Raw genomic sequence first — 16,443 nt, forward strand, 5'->3', positions numbered from 1 at the left:
CAATATATCCACATCAAATTTCCCTGCCTCATGATGCCATCTATTTTGAAGTGCACCAGTCCCTCCTGCAGCAAATCACCCCCACAACATGATGCTGCCACCCCCGTGCTTCACGGTGTTCTTCGGCTTGCAAGCCTCCCCCTTTTTCCTCCAAACAGAATGATGGTCATTATGGCCAAACAGTTCTATTTTTGTTTCATCAGACCAGAGGACATTTCTCCAAAAAAGTCGATCTTTGTCCCCATGTGCAGTTGCAAACCGTAGTCTGGCTTTTTTATGGTGGTTTTGGAGCAGTGGCTTCTTCCTTGCTGAGCGGCCTTTCAGGTTATCTCGATATAGGACTCGTTTTACTGTGGATATAGATACTTTTGTACCTGTTTCCTCCAGCATCTTCACAAGGTCCTTTGCTGTTGTTCTGGATTGATTTGAACTTTTCGCACCAATGTACATTCATCTCTAGGAGACAGAACGCGTCTCCTTCCTGAGCGGTATGGCGGCTGTGTGGTCCCATGGTGTTTATACTTGCGTACTATTGTTTGTACAGATGAATGTGGTACCTTCAGGCATTTGGAAATTGTTCCCAAGGATGAAACAGACTTGTGGAGGTCTACAATTTCTTTAGATTTTCTCATGATGTCAAGCAAAGAGGCACTGAGTTTGAAGGTAGGCCTTGAAATACATCCACAGGTACACATCCAATTGACTCAAATGATGTCAATTCTCTTATCAGAAGCTTCTAAAGCCATGACATGATGTTCTGGAATTTCCCAAGCTGTTTAAAGGCACAGTCAACTTAGTGTATTTAAACTTCTGACCATCTGGAATTGTGATACAGTGAATTATAAGTGAAATAATCTGTCTGTAAACAATTGTTGGAAAAATGACTTGTGTCATGCACAAAGTAGATGTCCTAACCGACTTGCCAAAGCTATAGTTTGTTAACAAGAAATTTGTGGAGTGGTTGAAAAATGAGTTTTAATGACTCCAACCTAAGTGTATGTAAACTTCCGACTACAACTGTATATTAACAGTATTGCACTTTTCATGTAGCCTAATTTTGGCCAGCTAATATTAGTAGTAGTAGTAGATTTTAAAATCGGTTTCTCAGTTATAGACTGATTGTACAATAGACCAATTTACAATCATAACATCAATCATATATAATTATCAAATAGAGCCCCACAGTGGAGGTGTCATAATACCCATAAAACCTAGTGGTCAAACAGGGAAATGGTCCCATACATTTTTCCACCAGTAATTTTTCCCGTAGGGGATTTTAGAAAAACTTTAAATAAGGGCTGTGTTTCGTGTAGGCTTACCCTGGCGTGAAGTTTGGATAAACATGCAAATCTCTCTCAGAGACGGTGACATTTCTGCAGGATTATGTAACTGCAACAATACTGGTCAAATTAAGGTCCTACAATCAACCTTCCAACTTACTGCCTGTTTACACCATGAACAGCTGATGGCCACAATCTCTTTGCTATGAAAGGCAAACTTCTGCTGGAAACCCTGTAGAGAAGTCAATCAGATGTAAGAGGTAATGTACCCTCAAGAAGAACATGTTTCATCAGATCATTAATCCTGCAATATAGGACAGAAATGAATTAATTGATATTATAACCATGCTCACCTTCCCGCACTGGCGACACTTCCCATCCTGGCGCCTCCGGTGGACCCAATGGTGCCGCACTACGGTGGGCTGGAAAACCGACATTCATAAACACATTAAACAACTCACAATTTCGCAATTTTAAATACTGTGGTATTCCAATTTTTAGTACATGTAGACAATGGTGAGTGAGATCAAGGAAAGCTTGTGTTGAGTTTATCATTAGCAATGTCAGAGGTTTGGCCAGACACAGTGCAGATTAGTGTATAGGACTCCATTACAAACCCAGTTCTGTGGTAATAATGACTAAGTGTGGTATGCTAACAGAACAGGGCTTTGGGCAGCTGAACATAAATGGAAGAAAACTAAACTTCTAGAATACCTATCATCCTTCCACTCCCTCCTCTCCCTTTGTATCCACTGCTAAAGCCGCTTCCTATCACTCTAAATGTCAAGCTTCCACCTCCAAACCTGGGAAACTCTTCTCCACTTTCTCTTCCCTCCTTAATCCTCCACCTCTCTCCTCACTCTCTGTGGATGACTTTGCAAAAAGGTTTGACGACAGCCGTTCCTCTTTCACTCAGCCTACTGAGTCCACTGGTCCCACACACAGAACTACCATATGCCTTGATCTCCTTTTCCCCGCTCTCTCCAGATGAAATCCTGCGACGAGTGAGGTCTGGCCGCCCGACAACATCCCCGCCTCCCTTCTCCAGATCATTTTTGGAGACATTCTCCCATTTTTCACTTTCCTCATCAACTCCCTGATCCCTGGCTGCGTCCCCTCTGACTTCAAGATGGCCAGAGTCGCTCCCCTCCTCCAGAAACCAAAATTCGACCCCTGACGTCAAAAACTACAGACAGGTGTCGCTTCATTTTTTCTTTCCAAAACACTTGAGCCTGCTGTCTCTGACCAACTCTCTCGTTATTTCTGTCAGAACTAACTTCTTTACCCTAACCAGTCAGGCTTCAAGGCAGCTCACTCAACTGAGACCGCTTTCCTCTGTGTCACAGAGGCTCTCCGCTCTGACTAAGCTGACTCTCTCTCCTCTGTTCTCCTCCTCTTAGATCTATCCACTGCCTTTGGCACCGTGAACCATCAGATCCTCCTCTCCACCCTCTTAGGGTTGGGCGTCTCAGGCTCTGCACCCTCCTGGATTGCATCCTATCTGGCAGGTCACTCCTACCAAGTGGCATGAAGAGGATCTGTGTCTGCACCACGTGATCTCACTACTGGTGTCCCCCAGGGCTCGGTTCTAGGCCCTCCTTTTTTCTCTTTACACAAAGTCACTCGGCGCCGTCATATCCTCACATGGTCTCTCCTATCATTGCTATGTGGATGACACTCAACTTCTCTTCTCCTTTCCCCATTCTGACACAAAGCTGGTGACACGCATCTCTGTGTGCCTGTCAGACTTCTCAGCTTGGATGTCGACCCACCACCTCAAGCTCAACCTTGACAAAATGGCTCTTCCTCCCTGGGAAGGCCTGTCCACTTCAAGACCTCTCCATCACGGTTGACAACTCCACGGTGTCCCCTTCCCAGAGTGCCAAGAACCTTGGAGTGACCCTGGACAACACCCTGTCGTTCTCTGAAAACATCAAAGCAGTGACTCACTCCTGCAGGTTTATGCTCTACAACATCCGTAGAGTACAACATTTCTTCACACAGGAAGCAGCACATGTCCTAATTGAGGCACTTGTCATCTCCCGTCTAGACTACTGGAACTCTGTTGGTTGGGCTCCCCGCATTGCTATCAAACTCCTGCAACTTTTCCAGAATGCTGCAGCCTGCCTGGTGTTCAACCTTCCTAAGTTCTCCCATGTCACCCTGCTCCTCCGCACACTCCACTGGCTTCCAGTCGAAGCTCGCATCAACTTCAAGACCCTGGTGCCTGCCTACGGACCAGCAAGGGGAACTGCACCTCTTTATCTTCAGACTATGTTCAAACCCTACATACCAACCTGAGCACTCCGTTCTGCCACCTCTGGTCTCTTGGCCCTACCACCACTACGGGAGGGCAGCACAGCCCAGTCAGAGGTATGGCACCTCCGACACCCCCCACCCCTCAAAAAACACACACACAAAAGAAAAAAAAGAAGAAAAAAAACACTTCTTGTCCCACCAGCACTGACTTTGCTGATGAATACTTTGTTGAGGGAAAATGTACTTGATACGACTGATATGTTGTCTCAAATAGCCATCTTAAGATGAATGTAGGTCGTTCTGGATAAGAGTGTCTGCAAAATTACTACCATTTTAAAATGCGTATGTATGATGAAGGGATTTTAACTTGGACACCCAAAGCTAGCTATGGAGGACTATAGGCCTTGGCGGTTACCCAGTCTTTAAAATCATTCAACTAGTCAGGCATTACTCTCTTACTGCACCCATAACTGTGGCTTTTGGTTAGGGTGATCTGGGGAGTTGGGGTGGGATGGTACCTGGGACTGGCTCAGGAAAGGGGTGGCCATGCAGTTAGCCATCCGCCTGAGGCACTTTAGAGCGCCTTGTCTTTGGAGGACTGGCTAAGGTCAAAGGTCAAGAGAGAAGGTCAAAAGGGCAAAAGGGAAGCAGGGACAGGAGGAGAGGGAGGGGCTACAGAGGAGACAGACACATAGAATGACAAGACAAAGGCAAAGGAAGATGAAAAATGTGTGAAAATAAAGTATGAGCATGAGTATCATGATCATGCTGATCAAATGGAAATAAAAATGTATCGGCACTTACCTCTCGTATATTCCTAGACCCCGATTCCCTGAATGACGGTTTACACCTAAAGTTTATCTACATGGTAGAGAAAACAAATTGTTTCAAACACTGACTTATTTCGTTTGTCGTTGTTTCCAATATGTTGTAAGACAAACCCCTGCACCAAAATAGAATGCTGAATCAGTCATCCAAAAAGGGCCAACAGGAGAGGTATAAGGTTAAAGTGAACATGCTGAAGTTCTTGTTCACCTAGAAGTAGTTACTGAAAAGGGAAACCTGTGGTGCATTATGTGTTACTATGTCAGTGACACAACCAGCTCTTCACCTTTACCTCCACCATAACAGCACCATAACGGCATCAGATCAAGTATAAACAATAGATATAAACTAACCCTCAGATTAGCAGAGTTATAGGAACAAGTTAAAGACATTTTGGAAAAAGGGAGATTCAGCAACTAAAAATCTCTAGGAATGAGCGACCGAATCTATTCGACTACCAATCAAAGCAGCCCAATTTGGAAAACCACTGATTATCCAGAGAACGGCCCAATCAGAGTGCAGCATTGGAGGGCGAGGTCAATGGGTCAGGTAGCGTAGTGAGATAGGGTTAGAGAAGGAGTATGGTCTAGCACTAGTTATATCCCATAGCAGCCTGAGAGAGGTCAGAGTGTCTCACTCCAAAGGTGGGGTCTTCGATAAGCAGGCTGTCGTCATAGGGCATAGTCTCGGTGTCGAATAACTAGAGAGGAGCAGGGTGGGTTAGGTTGGCATGGCTACCATTTCAATCTCATCTTACCTGATGCGAAGGAAACATTTTGTCTCCTTGACAGACAACATCTGAGAAGGCTGATATTACGGTATTTTTTGGGATTCAACATTTGCAACTGATTTTGTCTTGGTGTCAACTAATTTCCACAACTTTGGCGATAAGACATAATTTAACATTATCTGCAACCAGGTGTAATCACAGTTCAATGGATGAGAAGTTTGTGAAGCATTTGTTGGGAAAATAGCTTGAAACTTACCTTTTCTAGCTGTTCTATGCAGATTGTGTGAACCACTATCTTGCAGGCTGCACACTTTTTCCGGGCTACAGATTTTTGCTGTGGTGACAAAAGATGAGTGAGAGAAAATTATTTAATGACCCTTCTCGTAGTAATACATGAAAACTTCCTGAATTAAATTACTTTCTTTTAACGTGATAATTCAGGGTACAACCATAAACTTATATAGACCGCTCTAGTGCCCCAAAGCCTGTTTTAGCACGGGCAGTGCCATTGAAGACTTTCACCATTTTGAAGTAGTCAACTTGGTAGGATTTCCTATGGGTTACAGAAGATTCCCATAATTCCAACAAGGTCCTCAGGAGGGATCAGCCAATTAATTATACACCTGAGCAAACACTCCTTAACTGCAGGTGGCAGTAAATTACTAACCTTGGTTTTATACCTGTTCAGACAACACACTCCAGATGGCAATATCCACCCTTGACTACTTTAAAATGAAGAAAGCCCTCAATGGAGCTGCCCATGTTGTCACAGAAGCCATATGGCACAGATGCAAAGAAGGGCCCTCTATCTACCTCTATGGGTGCAACTCCCTCAAGATGGCAGCACTACTTCTTAGGTGAAGTGTGTTATGGTTGTGTGAACACCAGAGGGAGCCTCTACACAAGGGGTGCCAAACTCATTCCACGGAGGGTCGAGTGTCGACGGGTTTTCAAGCCTATTTTGTACTTGATTGATGAAATAAGGTCACTAATTAGTAAGGAACTCCCCTCACCTGGTTGTCTAGGTCTTAATTGAACAGAAAAACCAAAAAACAGCATACTCTATGGAATGAGATTGACACCCCTGGTATAGAGCATTAAAGAAAAATATTTTTCACACACTGTGGATGTAAGAACTAAATCTCATACAAATAATGCAATCGAAAAATATCTCCATCATCTGGAGGAAAAAAATAAAAACATTGGGCTCGTTTTTACAGGTTCTCTTCCTAGTTGCTCACTTTTTATAATCCCATCAGTTCTCCAAAAAATGAAGAGACAGTGTCTATGTTCATAACATGGCACCATTTCTCATACTATAATGCTGACAGTTGCAGAGAGCTATTGCGCTATACAATCTGCGTTCTCTAGAAGTGTACTGTATGATACCGGGTGGTATAAATCTGGACAGTAACATCCACTGACGAATGAAAAACAAATGTGACAAGGAGTTAATACTCCCCCTCTTGCTTTAGGAATTCACTACAAATACGTCTCCTCTAATCAGTTCATTCCTCTGGGCTCGTTCCTGTCACAGCATCTGTGGCTTTGTGATGTCAGGCAGGGCCAGGGGTAGCTGCGCGCACACACACACACACACACACACACACACACACACACACACACACACACACACACACACACACACACACACACACACACACACACACACACACACACACACACACACACACACACACACACACACACACACACACACACACACACACCAGTGTCTTGGCGAAGCAGTGCTGCTCTCCGACGTAACAGAAGTCCCCAGAGACATTGGTCTCAAACCAGATGTGCTCCCCATACAGGGCGTTCTCCTGGAGAAAGAGGAAGAGTCTATTAAATACACCCTTATTTTTTTATTTTTTACCCGGACAAATAGGAATCTCAGCTCATAGAATCCACTAAACAAACACTACCTCTGGGTAAACAAAGTACACTGCTCTGAAACTCATTAGGGGCATGTAGTCCATTATGGGGTAAAAAATCAATGAGCTGGGCCAGAGGCTGCACTTACGGTCCAGTCACAGCTGCTCCGGATCTCCCTGTCCGGGTCAAACTTGGCCAGGGCTGAGGCACTGGGCTGGGCAGACAGGTGCTGTAGACCCGATTTAGCGATGGCCTTCCTGAAAATGACACAGACGCAACACCTTTGAATGATTGCAATAGCATCATTGAGATGACAGGCCCAGTGGGATACCGCATCACAACCTAATGGTAAAACCCACCCTTCCACCCAATGGAAACAAAGTAGGCCCTGATCAAAGAGAGAGGTTCAGTACACATGATGAACAATGAATGGTACGTCTGACGTCATACAATATACAGCATTCGAAGTGTTGAGCCAATGTGCAGCCAGGTACAGAAGAGGTCTAGGTTTGGTATTTGACAGGTTTGTGTGACTGAGAGCCTGCATGAAAGGTGCTGTAGGAGTCACTAAACAAAACTCCTAGCTTACATGTCAGCAACACAAAAGGTCAGCAGAGTGTGGTGTAAAATATGAAAGATTTCCCAGTTTGCAGTTACATGCTGCAGCAGGCTTAGACACAAACACTTGCTTAACTGACATCAACACTTCAGACCAGGAAGTGATGGTATGGTTGGAAGGGCAGGAATGGCCAGTGACTCTGCATGCATTTCCCCCTGCTATTGTTCGGATAAAACAAATAGTGTGGTCATTTTCTGTGTATATTCTGACATCGAAGCCCCCCCCCCCCCCACTTTCCTGACACACACACACACACACACACACACACACACACACACACATTGCCTGTGACCCAGGCGAAGGTAGGGGGTCTACATACGAGACGAATCCACTCCAAGTCTCCAGGCGGGGGTCGTAGTAGATGCCCTGCAGGGGGCTGAGGGACTCCCTGCGGCCCCTGGGTTTCCAGCAAGCGGAACAGTTCCTATACAGGGAACGGGAGGAGTGGCGGGCCACTATAGAGCTCCTGCGGCTGGGTGCGGGGACTAGCCTGGCGCTGTTGGAGACGGTGGAAGGCCTCCGTAACTGGCTGGAGCGTCGGTAGCGCCCGTGCACACCGTAGGCCGCCCTGCTACGGTGCACCGCCTCTGCCGGCAGCAGGTGGGAGGAGTTACGGCGCAGGCAGCGTGGGGCGCGGATCAGGGGCCGGGACTGGATGCTCTCCATCGTCAAGGCTGCCATACTATGAGCCTGATTCCAGTCCTGCCATGGAGACGTCCTCTCTCCCTCTGGATATGATGATGATGATGATGATGCCTCAGTCCCCTCTTGTTCACTCCCGCTGCCCTCTGACCTGGTGCTACACTCTCTCTGACTGCAGCTGTCACCCTCGGACTCGGAGCAGCACGAGGAGGATGGGCAGCTCTCAGTGCCCTCTCCTGATGCCCCCTCCCCACCCTGCGCCCCTGGTGCTCTCTGCTGCTCCGCACTCATCTGGACCAGGCTGGCCAGCAGCATGGAAGGCCCCAGCAGTTGGGTGTCGATGGTGCGGAGCTTGGCGGCTTGCCGGCGGCGGACAGAGAAGCGGGGATTGACACAGACCATGGTGGTGCTGGAGCGACGCCTGGTGTAGTATCTGGTCTTCACTAGCTGCCCTCCTCCATAATAACAGTGGGGTAACCCCTGCACCTCGCTGGAGCGCCTGCGTTGTTGGTGAGCAGCGCAGGCCAAGCCCACACTGGAGCGCCTACGGCCCACATAACCTGACGGCAGGCCAACACTGGAGCGTCTTCGTTGGGATTGAGAAGTCGGCGACAAGCCTGCACTGGACCTTCTGCGTCCGACAGGACCTGTGAATGGCAGTCCCACACTAGAGCGTCTACGTTGGACCAGGCCAGCAGAGGGCAGTCCTACACTGGAGCGCCGGCGAGCCTTGCTTGTGGGCACTGCCACGCCAGGCCGTCTGTATTGGCATTGTTCCGCCCCTTTCAGTCTAAAGTGCCGGCGGAAAAAGGTGTCCATGACAACCCACCGCTTGTGGGTTCCCTTTTCAATGTCCCTCTGCAGTGGCTGTTGGTACGAAAAATCAGTCTGTCAGCAAAACCTTCAATACTGTACACAAGCCACTATTCAACTCTTACCGATAGGGATGCAGTACTGATCTTTTCACCCCGTGTGGAAAAGCTGAAGGTGAAATGTCTGAACTCATACACTGCTGCCAGAGAAGGTAAAGCACACATGAGACTAATCTGGGCCTAGATGCTCAAAGAGCAACGTCAATTGGCTGACTAGTGATACTGTCAGTAACTGAATCTGCTTACAAAAGGACATTAGTCAACACATCTAGAGCGATAACAGTTCCATTCTCCGGTACAAGCAACGTGACCAGCCGCCCCGGTTCAATAACTCACCACCTGTAACGCTATACCTCGGTAGTGTTCTGTCTGGTGAAAGTAGAGCCGAGTCCAGGTCACCTATCACATGATAGCCATTGTGACGCCACTACAGCACAAAGCAAGAGGATATATTTAGCAACTGCCTCTAAAATTCTGTTCAATCACCTCATCAGATACGCCACTTGACAGAACCAAAGAATGCATCGTTATCCAGTGACCTCAACTCCATTCAATGCATTTCCCTCTGCCAACAATGAAAGGGAATGGTGGATATCAACTTCATAAAAGGAAGTCATTGTTCTGATCATCTTTACTTAGATATCCCAATCTGAATTGTGAATTCATAAACCACCGTCTACACAGTTGTGATGTAGAGAAGTGGGGCAGGGCTCAGGCAACCTCCACAGCTGTTGTATTACTGATCTAAGACCATTATTATCACCCAGAGCCTCCTTCTCTGATTACATACAAATAGATACAGATACCCTTCACAGGAAGTGCCATATGTAAAAGTATGTGAAGTGCTCAGCAGCGTTAGCCTGTCAATGCTTTGATTCAAGCTGAAGACAAGCAAAAAACTTCAGGGACCCAGCGTCTTCTTACATCCTGTGGCAGGCAGCTAATGCGAACAACAAATGAAGAAGATAGGTGTTTATGACCGATAGATTCGAGGCCCCTGTTAATGAAGTGTTGAGGATGAACCATTAAAGTGTGTCATATGTATAGTGCATGGAAAGGCTTATTTTCCTTTGAACTATTATACATGTCATGGATACTCTCATGTCGCTCTACCTCTCTTAACAAAACAAAAAAAAAAACGTACACACACACAAAGCAACACTCCTCATTTCAATCTGAATGGATTCCTCGAACCTGCCAAAGGAGCCTTTGATCCTTCTCATCTCTTATTCAATTCATTAGACATTCAGAAATTAAAGTAATAACAGAAATGGCCAAGAGGGTAGTGTGGGTGGGGTGAGGTGGGATGTGGAGGGGAGAGAAGCACGACCAAGGCTGGGGATAAAAAAGGGCCAAGCTGAGTAGAGACTGTTTCCGCCACACAAGCATCATTAATCCATCTGTAATGCAGCATGAAGAGAGAGATGAGAGAAGGCCTAGTGAGAAAATGATTAACGGCAGTCGCAGATGATTCAAAGATTTGCTTTAACCGCAGGGATTCATCCACAGGTCTTACAGCTGCAGTACGTAAAGAAGACATTCAAAATGTCGTATACAGTCAATTATTGGTAACTCATAGTAGGGTTTTTACACATACATCTACAGTGCCTTCAGAAAGTATTCAGACCCCTTGACTTTATCCACGTTGTTAGGTTACAGCCTTATTCCAAAATGTATTCCATTGTTTTTTCCCCCTCAATCTGCATACAATAACCCATAATGACAACGCAAAAACTGATTTTTAGAAATGTTTTCTAATTTATAAAAAAAAATACATATCACATTTACATAAGTATTCAGACCCTTTACTCAATACTTTGTTGAAGCACCTTTGGCAGCGATTACAGCCTCGAGTCTTCTTGGATATGACGCTACAAGCTTGGCACACCTGTATTTGGGGAGTTTCTCCCATTCTTCTCTGCAGATCCTCTCAGGCTCTGTCAGGTTGGATTGGGAGCGTCGCTGCACAGCTATTTTCAGGTCTCTCCAGAGATGTTCGATCGGGTTCAAGTCCGGGCTCTGGCTGGGCCACTCAAGTACATTCAGAGACTTGTCCCGAAGCCACTCCTGCGTTGTCTTGGCTGAGTGCTTAGGGTCGTTGTCCTGTTGGAAGGTGAACCTTCGCCCCAGTCTGAGGTCCTGAGCTCTCTGGAGCAGGTTTTTCATCAAGGATCTCTTTATACTTTGCTCCGTTCATCTTTGCCTCGATCCTGACTAGTCTCCCAGTCCCTGCAGCTGAAAAATATTCCTACAGCATGATGCTGCCACCACCATGCATCACCGTAGGGATGGTGCAAGGTTTCCTCCAGATGAGATGTTTGCTCTGACAGGCACTGTCAATTATTGAACCTTATATTAGGCAGGTGTGAGCCTTTCCAAATCATGTCCAATCAATTGAATTTACCACAGGTGGACTCCAATCAAGTTGTAGAAACATCTCAAGGATGATCAATGGAAACAGAATGCCACTGAGCTCAATTTCGAGTCTCATAGCAAAGGGTCTGAATACTTATGTAAATAAGGTATTTCTGTTTTATTTATTTTTTTATACATTTGCAACATTTCAAAAAAACTGTTTGGAACAGGTTTGGAACACACGTTCTGATTGGTTTATTAACTAATTTACTGCCTGGTATGTCACCAGACAGGCCAAAACTCCATCCCATCAAAACATTTCAGGCAGTCTTTTCAAACAGCTTACACTAAAAGGGCATTATCATCATGTTCAGTATTATTCCAACCTCATAGTGTGGAAATACTGTATATATGAAACATAGGAAACCACATTTGACTGGACTGGGCCTTTAAACAAATATGTTGGAAGTACATACTGAAAAATCTTTCGGGCATCCGGCACACGAGGGGCGCTCAGGGTTTCTGGCTCTAATATGAACCATCTCTTCAGTGTGTATTCCCAGTCTGGGTTTCCCACCCCCACACCCACCCCTGGAGCATTCTGGGAATCAGGGTCAAAGGTCATCTGGTTGAGGCCTCAAGCATACGTGGCTGTATTCACGTACAGTAGCGTTTAAATCATTGATCAGGGAAAACGCGACAGTCTTTCAAAACAGAACCACAGACACGGTCATTGCCACGTTTTGACTTCCCAGCTCCAGAATCTATGATAAATATCATCAAAGTCCTGTACAGTTCTTGAATGGTTTTTATCTAGAAACAGTGACATATATTTACTATTATGCCAAGGTAGTCACAATATACTGTACGGTAGCCAACAGATACATTTAGCAAACCCCTGAGGTGGCTATGATTAAACTTCTAGGGCAGTGTCACTGTATCGACTCCATGGCTAAGATAAGGTCTAAACACAACACAAGCGCTCAAGTCCTTCAGATTGATCATTTCCTTTCCCCCTCTTGCTCCGCACACCAACTCTATGAAGATATAAATACTAACTGCTTGATTGACAGATAGATAACAGGGTTACGGAAAGAGATTGTTTTGGTAACCTATTAGCTCAACACATTACATTTGTTTTAGCTTCTCTAGGCCTACATCCTCTCAAATATGTGCATTTAGCGTTATGCATGTGCGTCACAGTGAGTGCACGCTGTGCAATAGAATTTCTTAAAAGCATTGGGTATTCTATGGCACAACACTGTCACGATGGCCAGTCTCGTGGACTCCCAAACAAATAAATTTGAAATACAATGCGTCCGGGGGAATAAAAAAATAAAATAAAAAAAATAAAAACACACACAGTACCCACACACACACACACACACACACACACACACACACACACACACACACACACACACACACACACGTAACAAAAATACATAAATACAGATAGGCTTATACACACAGTCCTGGTTTGCATTATGCACTCCATCCCTGGTAGATGAATTAGGCACCTGCTCTTCCCATTGCCTGATATGGATCGGGATATGCCTACCTGCACAGCCAGGCACGGCTCCAACACCGTCATTATATTTGCCGATGACAACAGTGGTAGGCCCGATCACCAACAATGACGAGACGGCCTATAGGGAGGAGGTCAGAGACCTGGCCATGTGGTGCCAGGGCAACAACCTCTCCCTCAACGGGATCGAGACAAAGGAGATGATTGTGGACTACAGGAAAAAGAGGACCGAGCACGCCCCCATTCTCATCGACGGGGCTGTAGTGGAGCAGGTTGAGAGTTTCAAGTTGCTTGGCGTCCACATCACCAACAAACTAACATGGTCCAAACATACCAAGACAGTCGTGAAGAGGACACGACAAAACCGATTCCCCCTCAGGAGACTGAAAAGATTTGTCATGGGTCCTCAGATCCTCAAAAGGTTCTACAGCTGCACCATCGAGAGCATCCTGACTTGTCGCATCACTGCCTGGAATGGCAACTGCTCTGCCTCTGACATCAAGGCACTACAGAGGGTAGCGCGAACGGCCCAGTACATCACTGGGGCCAAGCTTCCTGCCATCCAGGACCTCTATACCAGGCGATGTCAGGGGAAGACCCTAAAAATTGTCAAAGACTCCAGCCAAACTAGTCATAGACCGTTCTCTCTGCTACCGCACAGCAAACGGTACCGGAGCGCCAAGTCTAGGTCCAAGAGGCTTCTAAACAGCTTCTACCCCCAAGCCATAAGACTCCTGAACATCTAGTCAAATGGCTACCCAGACTATTTACATTGTAACCGGTGCCCCCGCACATTGACTCTGTACCGGCAGAGTCAATGTTTTTTTTTGAAACTGCACTTTTGGTTAAGGGCTCGTAAGTAAGCATTTCACTGTAAGGTCTACACCTGTTGTATTCGGCTCATGTGACAAACAATTTGACTAACAGAGTGTAGACTGACCCAGCATCAGTTGTTACAAAACCCCTACAGTACCTCTACTCCCTCTAAAACCTAGCAAGTAAAATGGAGGAATGCAGCAAAAGATTAAAGGTATTGTGAATAATACAGAACTGTATGTGACTGGGACAGGTAGTATAACAGCTGGGGTCTGGAGGGCATTTATCGCTGAAGTATACATACTGTACTCTAGTGGAGTCAGTGTTTGAAGCTGTTATTATGCTAACGCCATACTGGATTGTGCAGGCAAAATATAAACCCAAATGAAACCACAGAGCATTACCACATGCGCGTACATCCTTAGAAAAGTACTTGTGCTGTGGCTCTTACAGTGTGGTATTGTTGGCTCTTTGTATGGCGCTTTGAATAGAATGCAAAAGTGCCAGGGATATTTAAATATATATTTACATTTTATATTCATAGTATATATTTAGACTTTAGGTTTATTTTTTTTTCCCCATTGGTCCTTTTTTGGAATTCATCTTCAATGCAGCAGTGTTTATGTCGCTGTACTAGAGGTGTCCCTACAGACCCTGGTTCGATCACGTGCTGTATCACAACCGGCCGTAATCGGGAGTCCCATAGGGCGGCGCACAATTGGCCCAGTGTCGTCCTGGTTAGGGTTTGCATAGTTAAATAAAGGTTAAATAAATAAAATAAAAAATATACTTCAACTAAACATTCAATGAGACAAAGTGACAAGAGGGGTGAAAAACACCATCCAAAGTGCTGATTTAGATTTAAACAAATACCACAGACAGTGGTATTAACACTGGACACTTAACCTGGATAGCGTGCACAACATCAGTCTACCTTAACAGCAACACTGCTGGGACAACATGGGGAACCAGAATCAGATGAGGGTGGAGGAACTGGGGATCTACTCTACTCTGTGGAAGATTAGTGAGTAGCTAGATACACTATATACACAAATGTATGTGGACACGCCTTCAAATTAGCGGATTTGTCCATTTCGGCCACACCCATTGCTGATAGGTGTATAAAATCGAGCACACAGCCATGCAATCCCCATAGACAAACATTAGTAGTAAAACGGCCTTACTGAAGAGCTCAGTGACTTTCAACCTGGCACCGTCATAGGATGCCACCTTTCCAACAAGTCAGTTCATCAAATTTTTGCCCTGTTAGAGCTGCCCCGGACAACTGCAAGTGCTATTATTGTGAAGTGGAAACGTCTAGGAGCAACAACGGCTCAGTCGTGAAGTGGTAGGCCACACAAGCTCACAGAACGGGACTGCCGAGTGCTGAACCGCATAAAGATTGTTGCAACCAAGGACAGACTCTCACTACCAAGTTCCAAACTGCCTCTGATAGCAACGTCAGCACAAGAACTGTTTGTCTGGAGCTTCATGAAATGGGTTTCCATGGCCAAGCTGCCGCACACAAGCCTAAGATCACCATGCACAATGCCAAGCGTAGATTGGAGTGGTGTAAAGCTCACCGTCATTGGACTCCGTAGCAGTGGAAACGCGTTCTTTGGAGTGATGAATCACACTTCACCATCTGGCAGTTTAACTGACAAATCTGGGTTTGGCAGATGTCAGGAGAACACTACCTGCCCGAATGCATAGACTGTAAACTGTAAATTTTGGTGGAGGAGGAATAATTGTCTGAGGCTGTTTTTCATGGTTCAGGCTAGGCCCCTTAGTTCCAATGAAGGCTACAGCATATATGATACTGTGTTTCTAACTTTGTGGCAAAAGTTTGGAGAAGTCCCTTTCCTGTTTCAGCATGACAACGCCCCTGTGCACAAAGTGAGGTAAATACAGAAATGGTTTGTCGAGATTGGTGTGGAAGAACTTGATTGGCCTGCACAGAGCCCTGACCTCAACCCCACGAACACCTTTGAGATTAATTGGAATGCCGACTGTGAGCCAGACCTAAATCGCCCAACATCTGTGCCCGATGTCAGTAATGCTTGTGGCTGAATGGAAGCATGTCCCAGCAGCAAAGCCTTCCCAGAAGAGTGAAGACCGTTATAGCAGCAAAGGGGGGGACCAACTCCACATTAATGCCCATGATTTTGGAATTACATGTTCGACGATCACGTAGTGCACAGTTGAAGTCAGAAGTTTACATACATTTAATCTGTTTCACACAACTCCTGACATTTAATCCTAGTAAAAATTCCTTGTCTTTGGTCAGTTAGGATCACCCCTTTATTATAAGAATGTGACATGTCAGAATGATTTATTAGAGAGAATCACATTCCCAGTGGGTCAGAAGTTTACACTCAATTAGTATTTGGTAGCATTGCCTTTAAATTGTTTAACTTGGATCAATGGTTCGGGTAGCCTTCCACAAGTTTCCCACAATAAGTTAGAATTTTGGCCCATTCCTCCTGACAGAGCTGGTGTAATTGAGTCAGGTTTGTAGGCCTCCTTGCACGCACATGCCTTTTCAGTTCTGCCCACAACTTTTCTATAGGGTTGAGGTCAGGGCTTTGTGATGGACACTCCAATACATTGACTTTGTTGTCCTTAAGCCATTTTGCCAC

General features: G+C 45.6%; 1 protein-coding gene across 17 annotated transcripts in view; it reads right to left on the bottom strand.

The window, feature by feature from the left end:
* The window catches only part of dgkza (diacylglycerol kinase, zeta a), a 141,606-nt gene that overhangs the window by 49,171 nt on the left and 75,992 nt on the right, over nt 1–16,443 (bottom strand). For 6 of the 17 annotated variants that reach the window (XM_045689024.2, XM_014126414.3, XM_045689023.2 and 3 more), the window contains exons 2-9: nt 7,911–9,100; nt 7,121–7,229; nt 6,825–6,920; nt 5,351–5,428; nt 5,002–5,064; nt 4,344–4,400; nt 1,634–1,702; nt 1,441–1,512 (exon numbers count right to left, since the gene is read on the bottom strand). In XM_045689024.2, coding sequence (XP_045544980.2) covers nt 1,441–1,512; nt 1,634–1,702; nt 4,344–4,400; nt 5,002–5,064; nt 5,351–5,428; nt 6,825–6,920; nt 7,121–7,229; nt 7,911–9,100 — 1,734 coding nt within the window. Of the gene's footprint in view, nt 1–1,440; nt 1,513–1,633; nt 1,703–4,057; nt 4,212–4,343; nt 4,401–5,001; nt 5,065–5,350; nt 5,429–6,824; nt 6,921–7,120; nt 7,230–7,910; nt 9,101–16,443 lie in introns of those variants that run through there. The other 11 variants (XM_014126422.3, XM_082957737.1, XM_014126423.3 and 8 more) reach the window with 4 other exon arrangements.

This window comes from Salmo salar, chromosome 11 (assembly GCF_965601325.2).
Source record: "Salmo salar chromosome 11, fSalSal1, whole genome shotgun sequence".
In the NCBI taxonomy this organism is placed as follows: Eukaryota; Metazoa; Chordata; class Actinopteri; order Salmoniformes; family Salmonidae; genus Salmo; species Salmo salar.